This window comes from Lissotriton helveticus, chromosome 9, assembly GCF_964261635.1.
Source record: "Lissotriton helveticus chromosome 9, aLisHel1.1, whole genome shotgun sequence".
Classification (NCBI taxonomy): domain Eukaryota; kingdom Metazoa; phylum Chordata; class Amphibia; order Caudata; family Salamandridae; genus Lissotriton; species Lissotriton helveticus.
The window spans coordinates 951,900,298-951,913,248 of record NC_136070.1 but is presented as its reverse complement, the minus strand read 5'-3'; the positions used below and the strand labels follow the sequence as shown (position 1 = coordinate 951,913,248).

General features: G+C 43.2%; 1 protein-coding gene across 1 annotated transcript in view; it reads right to left on the bottom strand.

Annotated features, from left to right (window-relative positions):
- Positions 1 to 12,951, bottom strand: part of MST1 (macrophage stimulating 1) — a 441,328-nt gene that overhangs the window by 371,973 nt on the left and 56,404 nt on the right. The window contains exon 2 of the mRNA XM_078661212.1: positions 8,105 to 8,239. Coding sequence (XP_078517338.1) covers positions 8,105 to 8,159 — 55 coding nt within the window. The 5' untranslated portion in view covers positions 8,160 to 8,239. The remainder of the gene's footprint in view (positions 1 to 8,104; positions 8,240 to 12,951) is intronic.

Genomic DNA, 12,951 nt, shown 5'->3' with positions numbered 1-12,951 from the left:
TGTTGATTGTTATATTAGGGAGTGTTTAGACTGAAGGGTACCTGTTTGGAAGTTTTGAACTTCATCTGTGCTCATTATGTCGAAATCTAAAAATGATAAGGTGTTGGTGGGTCCTGCTACTCTGGATAATTTCCTGGTTAGGAAAGTAAGCCAGATTAATAATGACAGACGTGCATCGCTGGGGAAAGGCAATGTGGTAGGGGAAACATTATCAGAAAACTCCCCTATTAGTTTGACACAAGATTGTGCAATTAACAAGAGTGATGTCATTTTTACTGACCCTCCGGCGCCCATTCTAGTGAATGTGGAGGTACATTCTGACCCACAGGTGCTGTCAAGTTCTGACACTGGTGTGTTGAATGAGACCTATCCAGAAACCAGGGCCATGAGAACCTGTAGAACACTGTCTCAAAGGGTGAATGGGAAACAAGATAAGTCTAAAAAAAAGGTTGGTACGGTAATTACCAGTCCTGCAATACCAACCCCTTTTGTATTCACGGGCACTAATAATGATGGTAATGATGGTAATGGAAATGGTGTAAATATAACTCCTGATCTCCTAGCTTCGCTTATAAAAAACTTAGAAGCTTCCTTAACAACAAAAATGGAGGAGCTTATTAAACCATTAACTAATAAGATAGATAACCTAGCCAAGGAAGTGACAAGGCTGGGCGGTCTGTTATTATTACAGAAAAATGTCACATCTAATAGAAATGTACACTCTGGGGGGAAAGACATTGCTGATGTCAATGATACACGTAATAAGGCGAGGGGGAATGTTGCTGTTGCGGTGGTCTCAGGGTCTGAAACCTCAATTCGACCGGATATCCCTGTGGCAGCTGCTCCGCCGCAACAACAACCATCTACAAGGCAACAAAGCAGTAGAGTTCCCAAACCCCCGAGGCACAATCGCTATCTTAATTTACCACCAGATTGTGCCCCGTTTGTGGCAGTACTGACTAATGTGCCCCCTTGCGGTACCCATCCCGCATCTCCTTTTGACGAATCCCAAACCTCTCTGAAAAATAAAACAGTGTCATGGCTCAACAAAAACTGTGGGTTCCCTGTCTCATATTCGGACCAATTTATGACAGTAAGACGTGTAAACTGGGTAGGGCCGTCTAAAAAGACTGGGTCAGGGGACTGTATAGTCGTAAATTTCAAATACCCCCAGCACGTGGCAACTATTCTTTTGAGAGCTTCTGCATTGGTATATAACACGAACAGTATCTGTGTACGCCCCCTAGGTTACTTCTATGCGCACTTATGTAAACCTCCAACACAACAGAGTTTAACCAGGCGGGGGCTTGAACCTTATACTCCTGTGCAAGAGTCTCAATTTTTTTATAATGTCACTAATCCTTGCGGGTCAGGGGGGCCCACTAGAATTTATAACAGAAGTCCCAGTGCCAGTTACCATCAATATGGGTCGAATTTAAACATACAGAACAGATATGAAGTGTTATCCGGTCTTGAGCAGTGTGATTGACTGGGGGCACCTGCGGCTCAGGAGACCAGGGCTTCAGGTGAATCTATGAATTCTGTTAACCCGGTGGGTAAAGTGACAGGATATCTTGCTGTTTCTTGGAATATTGCTGGTCTTGCGGCCAAAATGTCTGATGTAAATTGGGTTACCTACATCAAGCAATTTTCTATTATCTGTTTGCAAGAGACCTGGGAGCTGGGCTGTAACCTCTTTCTAGAAGGGTATAAGGCCTTCTTTGTGCCAGCCTTGCCATCATTGCGGGGAAGGCCCAAGGGGGGGTCTTGTAATCCTTGTCTCCATATTAATACCATGTGAAGTACAGAGAATTGAAGCACAATACCCAGGGATAATGGGCCTAATCCTATCTGGAGGTAAAGTTCTTGTGGGCCTGGTAAATTTTTATAATGCTGCTTCTGTTGGTGAGGGTAGGAATCATATTCATGTACTTAGTTCTTTTGTCTCTAATTTTATGAAAAATGTGGGCCATAACCTCATGATTATGGGGGATTTTAATTTGCATCCTTGCATAGATCCATTGCACAAGTGCTTATCAGAAATGACCTGTGCTCGTGCGGATTGTCTGCATATGGAGCACACTAATGAGGGGGAAATGTGCAAAGACCTATTGAATGACCTCGATCTCTCTTTGGCTATGTCATTAAAGGACCCTTTATATCGTTTTGATACCCCTACCTTTAAGGGGCACGGAAGGGGTACCTTTATAGACCATATTCTTGTCTCAAGGACGATGCAACCTTTTTAGATTCCTTTTGCATCCTTCCTAGTGAATTCAGTGACCACAACCCTGTAACAGTCCTTGGGTAAAAAAAGGCTATAAAAGTACTGATCAAGGCAGACTGGGCACAACAGATGGGAGGAGGCGGTTAAAATGGTCAATGGTCTCTGCGGATATACTCTATAAGAACATCTCTGAAGGGTGTGCAGAGGACATTAATGTTTGTATTAATGGGGGGGGTGAACCTAAACTGGTCCTAGAGGCTGATCAAAATATTTCGGAGAAGGTGTCAGGGCTTTTATCGGTCCCTAATAAAACGCAGGCTAAAGTAGGTCCGAGATGGTTTAGCCATGACTGCACTGTAGCTGCTCGCAAACTGAGGCTTGCTCTGTCAGCTTCCCCGAGGAATCGGGAGGTTGTAAAACTCTGCAGAAAGGAATATAAGGCCATCACTATCGCCCGTAGAGAGCTACTGAAGAAAGAGGCCTGGGAGGAACTGCTTGACCCCTCTACTTTGAATAGCAGCACCAAATTCTGGGCGCTGGTAAAAAAACCTTTTTTGACCGAGGACCCTGGAGATGGAATTGTCTGCTGTATAGCCAAAGAGGAATGGGAAGGTCATTTTAAAAGTTTGTATTATTCTGTAATTCCTGGATCCATTGCTGTTGCCCCCTATGATAGGGACAGCCCTATTATTTTTGACAAAAGTGAGGTCTTGGCAGCCATAATGGGCCTCACTGTTAATAAAGCACCAGGTCCTGATGGAATACCCCCGGATCTTTACAAATCTGATCCAGTTTTTTGGGCTCCCATTTTGGTTGCTGTATTTAATGCTGCGGCCATAGTGGGTTGTCCGGAAACGTGGGGACTATCAACTATAGTCCCAGTTTTTAAGAAGGGAGATAGGGGAAGTGCGCTTTGTTATCGACCTATATCCCCAATTGATTCAATGGTTAAGATTATGGGGAGAGTTATACTTCAACGCTTAACAACCTGGTCGAATGAAAACAACATCATGTCGATTTCCCAATATGGCTTTTGTGAGGGGCGCTCTACCATAACTCAGTGTCTCAACCTGTTTCTTATTCTGAACAAATATACTGTCGTACAGAAGGGAGTAATTCACCTTGCCTTCATGGATCTGTCCTCAGCCTTTGACTGTGTCAACAGAGGGAGGCTGTGGCAGACCATGAAGGATAAGGGAATAGATGGGGGGATTGTGGAGTTCCTAGCGGATCTGCACAACGACACAAGAGCCAACGTGAGGTTCTCATCGACTGGGGAAACTACGGGTTGTTTTCCTATCAATAAAGGTGTACGTCAGGGGTGCATCATGGCCCCTTTTCTTTTTAATTTTTATATAAATGACCTAGAGGCTGAACTACAAGAGGTAAAATCTGATTGTCCTAGAGCTGGTGCGAGGGGTATTCCTTTGCTTTTATATGCAGACGATGCGGTTTTAATTTCAAGAACAGAATTAGGTCTTCAGGCACTTCTGAATGCTTTTAATAAATTTATGTCTGATAGGGACCTTATGGTCAACAACTCCAAATCCTTTATAATGCATGTTGGCCGTCAATCTAAAAGAAAGTTCAATTTTAAATTGAATGATGTTTTGATACCGATCACCCAGACGTTTTCTTACTTGGGTGTTTTATTTGATACGAAGCTTTGTTGGGCCCCACATTTGGCCAAGAAGAAGGGGGAAATGTCTAGGGTAAATGCCTCCATCTTCAATTTTGCCTCTAAATTGGGGAAAAAGCCAAATGTGGCTATGATGAAATTATACAACGCTAAATCCATAGCCACAGCAGTATACGGATGTGAGATATTGGGCTACACAAACGGCGAACAACTACAAATAGTTGAAAATAAATTTTTAAAGCGCCTGTTGTGTGTCCCTGGTAGCACACCGAATTTAGCTGTTCATGAAGAACTTGGTTGTCTGCATTTATCCGACATTGTTGGATTGAAACCACTGTTGTGTTGGGTAAAACTATGGCTAAATGATGAAATTCCTTTAACCCACCTGATAGTGGAAGATCTTGTATCACTCGATCATGCAATGTGTGTACCCTGGCTTAAATATTTGAAGTCCCAATTTTTGAAGCTTGGCCGCCTGAACTTGTTTGACAACCCGAGGGATATAGTTAAGGGTGATGTTGTTGCAATTAAGAGAGCCTTTTTTCTGAACTGTAATGCTCTAAGAGATGAAGTTGAGCTCTCGAAACCTAATGTTAGAAAGTATATCATGTTGAGAACTTGTGATTCTATGGAATTGTATCTAACATGCTCCTTTACCCCCCATGAGAAATTTTTGCTGACTCGGTTCAGGTTTAACATCTTTCATCATCTTTTAATCAGACCTAAGTCAGACATTTTTAAGAAACCAGCAGCTCCCTGTGGCTGCGACGGGAAGTCTCCACAGGATATGCTGCATTTTATATTTTTATGCACATTCTATGAATATCCCCGCAGGCGGTATCTGGTTACTCTTTTAAAGAAATTAAATTTTAATCAAATCAGACCCGCCCTTATGTACTTACAGCTCCTGCACTCTGATAGTGTCCTCCAGGTGTTAGAATTTTTAAAACTAACTATGAGACTACGAAAATGTTTGGATGAGTAACTGTGCATTAACTGCAGCTCAAAGCACTATTGCACTTTTTTCTGTATATGGACTCTACTTTGCACTTTTCTTGTACTGATTTTGTCTATGCACTCTTTTTAAGAAATATTTGTGTTATATGTACCTTAAATTGACTTTGTGATTATTGTGATGTTTTTATCATGAATTGTTTAATGTGTGTACTTTTATGGATTGCAATATATCCGAAATAAAGTCAATTTGAATTGAATTGAACAACAAAAAAACGAAATCTAAAGCGACATTCTTCTTTCAAAGAAGAAGGATTTCATCTGCAACTTAAGAAAAAGCGCAACGATTCTCGAATGCCAGTTTATCACAGAGCCAAAGGTATCGGGAGTGGTATCAAACTCCCCTTTGACCTCTGATGAAATCACATGGTTTACCCCTTGTTCCACCCTCAGTCCTTTTCAATGCCTTGTGCTTGGTGCTGAGGCACTATGGACTTGCAAATAGTGAATGCTATGGGAGGTACACAAGTTGAGAACTGTGCACCCTAAGTTTCTTTTACTGCATTTGTGAGCCAGGATGCCCTAGGAAGCCGGGATAGCTTTAGGAGCAAGAGAAAGCAAGTCAGAGCCAGTAACTACTACCCGTGATCACCCTCACTGAGGTCCATCAAGTCATTAGCCATTTTGAATGTAAAAACTTTAATGTTTGTGGTATTTCCAGGGTTGGACTGGCCTAGAGGGCAACTAAGCAGCGCCCGATGGGAGGGTTTGACAGGTCAGCGTGTGGGCTGTTTTTTTGGTACAGTTTGTGGACCTGTTTTATGGTTTGCAGGGCCGATTTCTACTGTTAATTTCCATGATTTTGGAACAAACATGGTCTGCCTGAAGCTCAAATCCATTGTTTCTTCCATATTTTATTTCATTTATTTATAAAGTTTTCTATAGCACGAACATGATCCCGAAGTACATCAGTGCGCTTTACAATTTGAGGGAGAGGAAGGAAATAGTTGCAGTACAGTCATAAAAGGAATACCAACGCCAAGAAATTCAAATATGCATATCAAACAAAAAAAGGTTATGAACATAAGGGACAACAAAGGGAAATATAATAATTGAACCATAGACAGCTGGGAGGGGAGCCAGTAACTAGAAAAGCAGAATAATACCAAAGGCAGGATTGAGGGTGTAAGTGCAGAGCATTAGAGCAGACGATCCGAGACCCTTTTAAGGTAGGTACTTGTTCATGAGGAATCTTTTTACTTCCAATTTGAAGGCAACCTTGGAGGAAATTATGCGTTTCTCCGGCGGCAGAGAGTTCCAGATCTTTGGCGCAGAGCCAGAGAACGCTTGTTGACATGTTCTCTTTTTGCGAAAGATCTGTGGTTCAGGAGGAGAGAGTTAGCACTCCTAGAAGGTCTACCCTCTCCAGATAATTCAAGCTTTTGCACTAGATAGCTGGGGGTATTGAAATAGAGGGCTTTATGAGACAGACAGGCAATCTTTAGCTGAATTCTTGCTTCATAGGGCAACCAATTTAGGGATTTTAAGACAGCGGAGATGTGCTTGTTTCTTTTGGTATCCGTGACCAATCTAGCTGCCGCATTCAAAGAAGCCCTTAGTGGAGCCAAGGTATATTTGGGGAGGCCACAGAATGTAGCATTGCCATAGTCTAGCCTCGGCAGGTTTACAAAGGGTCCAGACAGCAGCCTTTGTATCCTAATTCAGTAACAAGATCATTACTGGGAACTTGGCAGAATGTTTTTAACCGACTGGTTAAAGGACAAGTTTAATAACTTTTTTCAAATTATTTTTTTTACTCACAATTGGTATAAATAAATACAGAAAGACACGTATGCAGCATGTCATTACAAGTTCAAAACTGCCACAATGTTCAAACATGGGCTACTTTTTAGCCTTAAAATACAGTATTGGGAGCATTTTTATTTTGGTGACGGGCCAATGTCCTGTCGCAGTTCGACCTTGGGTATTTCTACAGTTAAAGGGCAACTGAGCATAGTATTGGGTCGAAGCAAGTATAGAAATTTCATCAGGTGATAGGAGAGGTGGATGGTTTGTGGACGGATAATATTTAGTTTTTTGTAATTTATTTATTATTTTCAAATACGTAATACATAAGTGTTTAAAACAGAGAAAAATACACAATCACATCATGACATATACTGTAGGGGAAAGATTTGTCGAGCATCTAAACCGCTACTATTTCACATCATGACATTATAATCTGTAAAACGGAGACATCAAGTATTTATTCAACTGGTAGCACATATCTTGTAGTAAACACCTAGTATAGAAATGGGAGACACCGCAGTAACCGTAGGGTACAAAGTGGCAGTGAATCCCCAATGCTAGTGATGGACTATAAAGCATGCATTTATACAGGTAATCGTAATAACCGGGTGGTGCATTTCATGTCTATATGGGTTAATACCTTGTGATGGGTGATGCAGTGTTCTTTAAAGGGATGCATTTCCAACTCTTTCCAAAACTGGAGCAAAGTTGGTGGCTGATATGCTTTCCCCATCAAATATATTTCCCATTCTCTGAATACCACAAGCAAAGAGGCGGGGTTAAAATTAAAAATTGACAAATTCCATACCCATTCTATAAGTAAATAACAACGAAAATTCTCATCTGACTCTTCTTCGACTGCGTGTACACATTCATGACTTTGGAGTAATAGAATTCAAAATGGCTTGTGAGTGAGAGGCATTATTGCAATCTTACAAAGTCTTACATGTAGTCGAATATATAGTGTTGCCTCATGAAAGGGGGAAAATGGCCCAGCAGGCCTAATATACAGTATACATGTACGTAGTAATGTGTATTCTGTTTGTCCGATGTGAGTAACGTTACCAATTGGATCTAGCTCACCAAGAACAATTTATCTTACGCAAATCAGTTTAATTTAAATTTTATCTACAACTGAAACCACGCAGGTGAGCCAGGAATACAGCTCCTATATGTACTGAAACAAACCTGGACTAGAGCAGCGCATCAGCATGGACCTGGGCAACTTGGCAGCGAAGTTCGGGTTAGAACAGAGTGTCTCTGATGACACCGAGTCATGGAGACGTACGAGGGAGGAAGAATTCCCCCAGGGTCAAAACTGTTTTATTTTTTTTACACGCTTCAAAAATTCCACCCATGACTAAACCCATCAAGTAAAAGAAACGATAAATGAAGGGTGGGACGAGGGTAGAATAAGGAGAACGGCAGGACGGCTCCGGTTTCTAAGAAGGAGGTGGCACATATTGAAAGCTTACCTTGAGCGAAGGTAAACGCAAGTATGACTCCCAGAAGGGCAAGGCTGGGCCGCATTCTTCCCGCCAGGAAACGCTGCAAACGTTCAATCGGAGCCCGGCTTAATTCGGGACTTCTCTTCGGCTCCTGCTCGTCAGCTGAGGAGAAAGAAAGAGCTTGATCAGGAAAGCTAGAAAAGCTGCTTAAAGCCAGTGAATTCTTACACCCACCAGTGTCTCTAAATATTTGCTTTCGGGTGACACATTAACAACATTTTCAGTATGTTGCAACTTTACACTATGGTCGTATGGGCATCTTTAAAAGGGGCCGGGGGAGGGGAAAGCATGACGGAATAGCATTGACGGGATTTTTGAACAGAAATAGAACATTTCCTGTAATTATCCACACAGCGACTTTAGTTTGTGCCGGAAGCGGATAGAACGAAATATTGACAGCAGTAAAGGTGCAACAGAGACGTTTCGGTAAAACAGCCAAGTTGTAGCCATGTCCAAGGTCTACCGGGGGCCGCCGTTTCTGCCAAGCAAGCAAATTCTGACAACATAAAAAACAAGCATTTGCAATGCAATCAGTCTCGCCTTTTGGATAGGGTGACCAACTGGCATTGGTGCAAATTCAGGACAGTGAGTGTAAAAATTCAGGACAAAGGGTCAAAATTCAGGACACAAATTCAGGACAGGAGGTCAAAATTCAGGACAATTGGATAAGTTTTACAGACACATCAGAGGTCGCGCAATAGTATATAACTAAGCCCAGCCATATCCAAACATATTCAACCATTTGCAAACCTATCCATCATGTATCCTTCCATCTATCATTTCACTCATCCATCCATTCAACCATCCTTTCACTCATCCATCCACCCTTTCACCCTATCCATCTGTACATCCATCCACTCTTCTACCCATCCATCCATTCACTCATCCATCCAGCCATTTACCCTTTTACCCATCCAGCCATCCTTTCACTTACTCATCCATCCACCCTTTCAGTCAGTCATCCATCCATCCTCCCTTTCTGTCTCTATCGACCCTTTCACTTAGCAATCCTTCCTTCCATCCACCCACTCACTCACTCATCATCTACCTTTTCACTCATCCATCCACCCTTTTACCCATCCAGCTACCCTTCCACCCATACATCCAGCTAATGACCTTTTTTCTCTTCTATCCTTCCACTCACTCATCAATCTATCCATCCTCTCTAATTATCCATCTATATTATCTTTCATTCATCCATTCACCCTTTCACTAATTAGTCCAGTCATCCACCCATCCCTTCACTTACTCACTCGCCGACCTTTTCATATTAATTTTGAGCTGAGCCTTTTTGAGAAGAGGCCCATCAAGAACTTCACCCTCGCTGCAGGAGCCATTCCAGGACTGGGACAGAAGCCACCCAGGGCAGAGACAGGATCCACCACGGGGGGACAGGAGCCATCACTGGGGGCAGGAGCCATCACAGGAGGGGGAAAAGGATCCACCAGGGTGGGCATAGGGGTGGGCATGCAGTATTTGAGTATCATCCTGGTCTCTTCCAATGTGGGGTAGGGCTCCTCACCCCCTCATGGACAAGACAACGAGAAGACAGGCTCTTTCCAAAATGTTAGTTTTGCCATCCCCCACTGTGATGTACAGTACTTAAAGGAGATACTCCAAGAGAACTGATTTAACTGATTGTCCTCCATACTTTGTTAATCAGTGTGGGTGCGATTGTGCCATTTCTTTATTTTATTACATTATAGACTGCATGTTTGAAGAACCAAGGTTTGTTTACAATTTAGTGACAGTAATTAAGCTCTGTGAAGAGAAGCACGTGCTGCCTCGGTGTAATCAGGGCCGGTTCTAGGATGTTTAGGGCCCTGGGCAGAAAGGGAATTTGTGAGGCCCCTCTAAATTGCAGAGACATGACGCATTCAGGGCTGTTTGATTCTGAATAGACGCCCCTGCTCCTGAAGCTAAAGCCCCTCCCTCTCAGTCACCTTCAAGCACCTCTTAACAGCTCATCAAGGGCTGGAGGTGTGAGGGTTGCCATCCCGCTGTGCCTCTCCAATGCTGCTGGGTATCTGAGCTTTGGTACTGCATCGGCGTCTGTTACACCCGACCTCAATAGCATCGGAGTCAAGAAAGGAGGTGAGTGGAAGCTGTGCCGGCTTAAGGGTGGTGCGACCGGTTAAAATTACGTACAAATAGCGTCCATTAAGGAATCCTTCACGGACAATGGACAGACGGACGAAATTACGGACGGTCTGTGAAATTTATGGACGGTTGGTCACCATACTTTTGGACCTTATATGCATTTAGCCATGCAGCACATTAGCATAGGTGCTGAAACATCTATTGTTCTTTAACATGGAGGGAAAGTAAGCACCAAACTGCGTGACATGACAGGTATGGGAACATATGGAGAGAAATATTGCCTTTCAGTGGGAAATTGTATATTCCACAGCTCTGTTGTTAATATAAAACCAGGGCCTTCAGTGTTTAGATGACTGAAAATACAAGATTTGAAAGAAATATATAGTCTACAGGTGCTTGGGGAAGGCAATTTCTATGGACTGGAATCTAGAGACTGCTAAAGTGATTATGGTATTTTACGGACCTCTGCTGGTCGTTTTCTATCAAGAAAGTTAAATAAATAGAGGCAATTGCCAGAAAAATAACAAATAAAAACTCCCTCAGCAGAAAGCAACTCTGATATTTTACTGACCTCTACTGGTCGTTTTCTATCAAGACAGTTAAATAGAGGCAGTTGAACAAACAGAAAGCAATTCTGGTATTTTACTGACCTCTACTGGTCGTTTTCTATCAAGACAGATAAGTAGAGGTTGTTGAACAAGCAGAAAGCAATTCTGATATTTTACTGACCTCTAATGGTCTTTTTCTATGAAGACAGTTACACAGAGGCAGTTGAACAGAAAAAAATCCCTACGCGGAATCAGACAAGTTCTAGGGCTGATCTCCAGAGCACAAAAAGTACATACACATATTAGTATATACTAAAGTACATACAAGAGGTCTTGAATGCTCGACCTAATAATACGGTAAAATAAACAAAAAATTACCAAAACCCGCATCGCCATACACATTGCGTGCCAACCGTCCAGGCTTCACTCACTTAATGCTGTGCAGGGAGCCTTGAGACAAAACACAGAATCGGTCGTTCTTTTCTGATAAATAAAACATTAATAAGGGTAGGGGTCCAAATATTTTCTTAGAAGCGGACTGCCAGTGCTGCAGAATGGGCCTGGTATGAAGCCTTTTTTGCTTTTGCAAATGGCCTGATTCGCAGTTTACAACTGCAAAAACGTTTTTTTATTGTCTACGGAAACAAAATTGCATTTCAGTAACATATTATCGAATCGCAATTTGGGTTTGTGACTGAATGGTAGTGTTGAGGGTGTCCCATCCAAATACCGAATCAGACTGTATATGTATTAATGTTTTGCGACTTTAATCTGGTAAAAAAACATTCATACTTTACCAACTACGGAAAAGTAGTGGAAATGCATTCGCAAACGGGAACATTTTAGAATAAGCTTGTAATTTTTATGAAAACATGTGCCAGGCTCAAAGTTTTTATGATGCTGCAGTGGCACCCACTTTCATCACCAATGCCGCCCAAGCTAGCGCAAACCACTGCTTTGGTGCAAGCACTACAGCCACTGGCAAGCACTCTAATGGGAAGAGGACACGTTAGGATGGTTGAGTCAGCATAAGGATTCATACACCGCAATTTCCACAGGAAACACTTCACTGTACACAATGAACTATGATTTCACAAACTATATGTAGGAGTTTTAAAACATACTCTCTCACAGCACACTTTTCAAGTTTTCACCATTCGCGTAATTTGAAGTAGTTTAATGCAAAAATACATAGCCAAGAGCACAGGAAGAGAACGCAAGTGGCTGCTGCTGTTCCTGTTCAGCTGCATTTAGGGATATTTTCTAAGCACACTATGCATCCTCGGGTTCACTGTGGATGTGAGGGTGCATTTTGCGCGATTAATATAGTCCTAAATAATAGGGTTACGCTCCTTCCGTAATGTTTATGTAATTATGCTACATTAAATTTTGTGAGCTACACCCATACCTGCTTACCGTGCACATAAAGGGGCATGGAGCTCGCCCATTGCTTACCATTGGTTCTTTCCTAGTCACTCTCAGATGCCTGCTTCCTATTCGTGTTCCACCCATGTTTTCCCTCCCATGGGTCACTGCCTCTTTACCATGTGTTTGCTTTGCCTGGTGTCTGGACTCGAAAGTTAGGGACTACTTTTTAGGTCTCGCTGGTAAACTGCATCCGAAGGATGCGTGTCCAGCTGGAGACGTATAGTTGCCTGTCTCGTGGGAAGGAAGGACAAGAGGGTGCCACGCGCTTCTCTTGTCCTGGATTTCACTGCGTGCACGCGCACCCACACTCACGCATGTGCACATCACAGCCACACGCATACACAGCCAGACGCACACACCCCCCCCGTCGCCGCACCTACACACACACTAGCGCACCTACACGCACACGCAGAGACCCCCCACACACACACCAGCGCACCTACACACACGCACGCACACATACAAAAACTCCCCTCCCCCCGCCGCCATCGTACACATACACACACACACACACACACACACAAGCGCACTCCCCTCCCCCCTAGAACTAAGCCCCACTTACCGCCATTCGGGACTTCGGTAGCCGGGGCTCTCCCTCGGGCATGGGATGTGAGCCCCGCTCTCAGGTACTCCGTGGGCGCGTGCGCGGGACTTCAGAAGACGGAAGTCCCGCCCAAAGGAAGTGGCTCCACTCTCGCTTGTAGAAATCAATTGTTTGAATTGCACCGGGGGATCTGT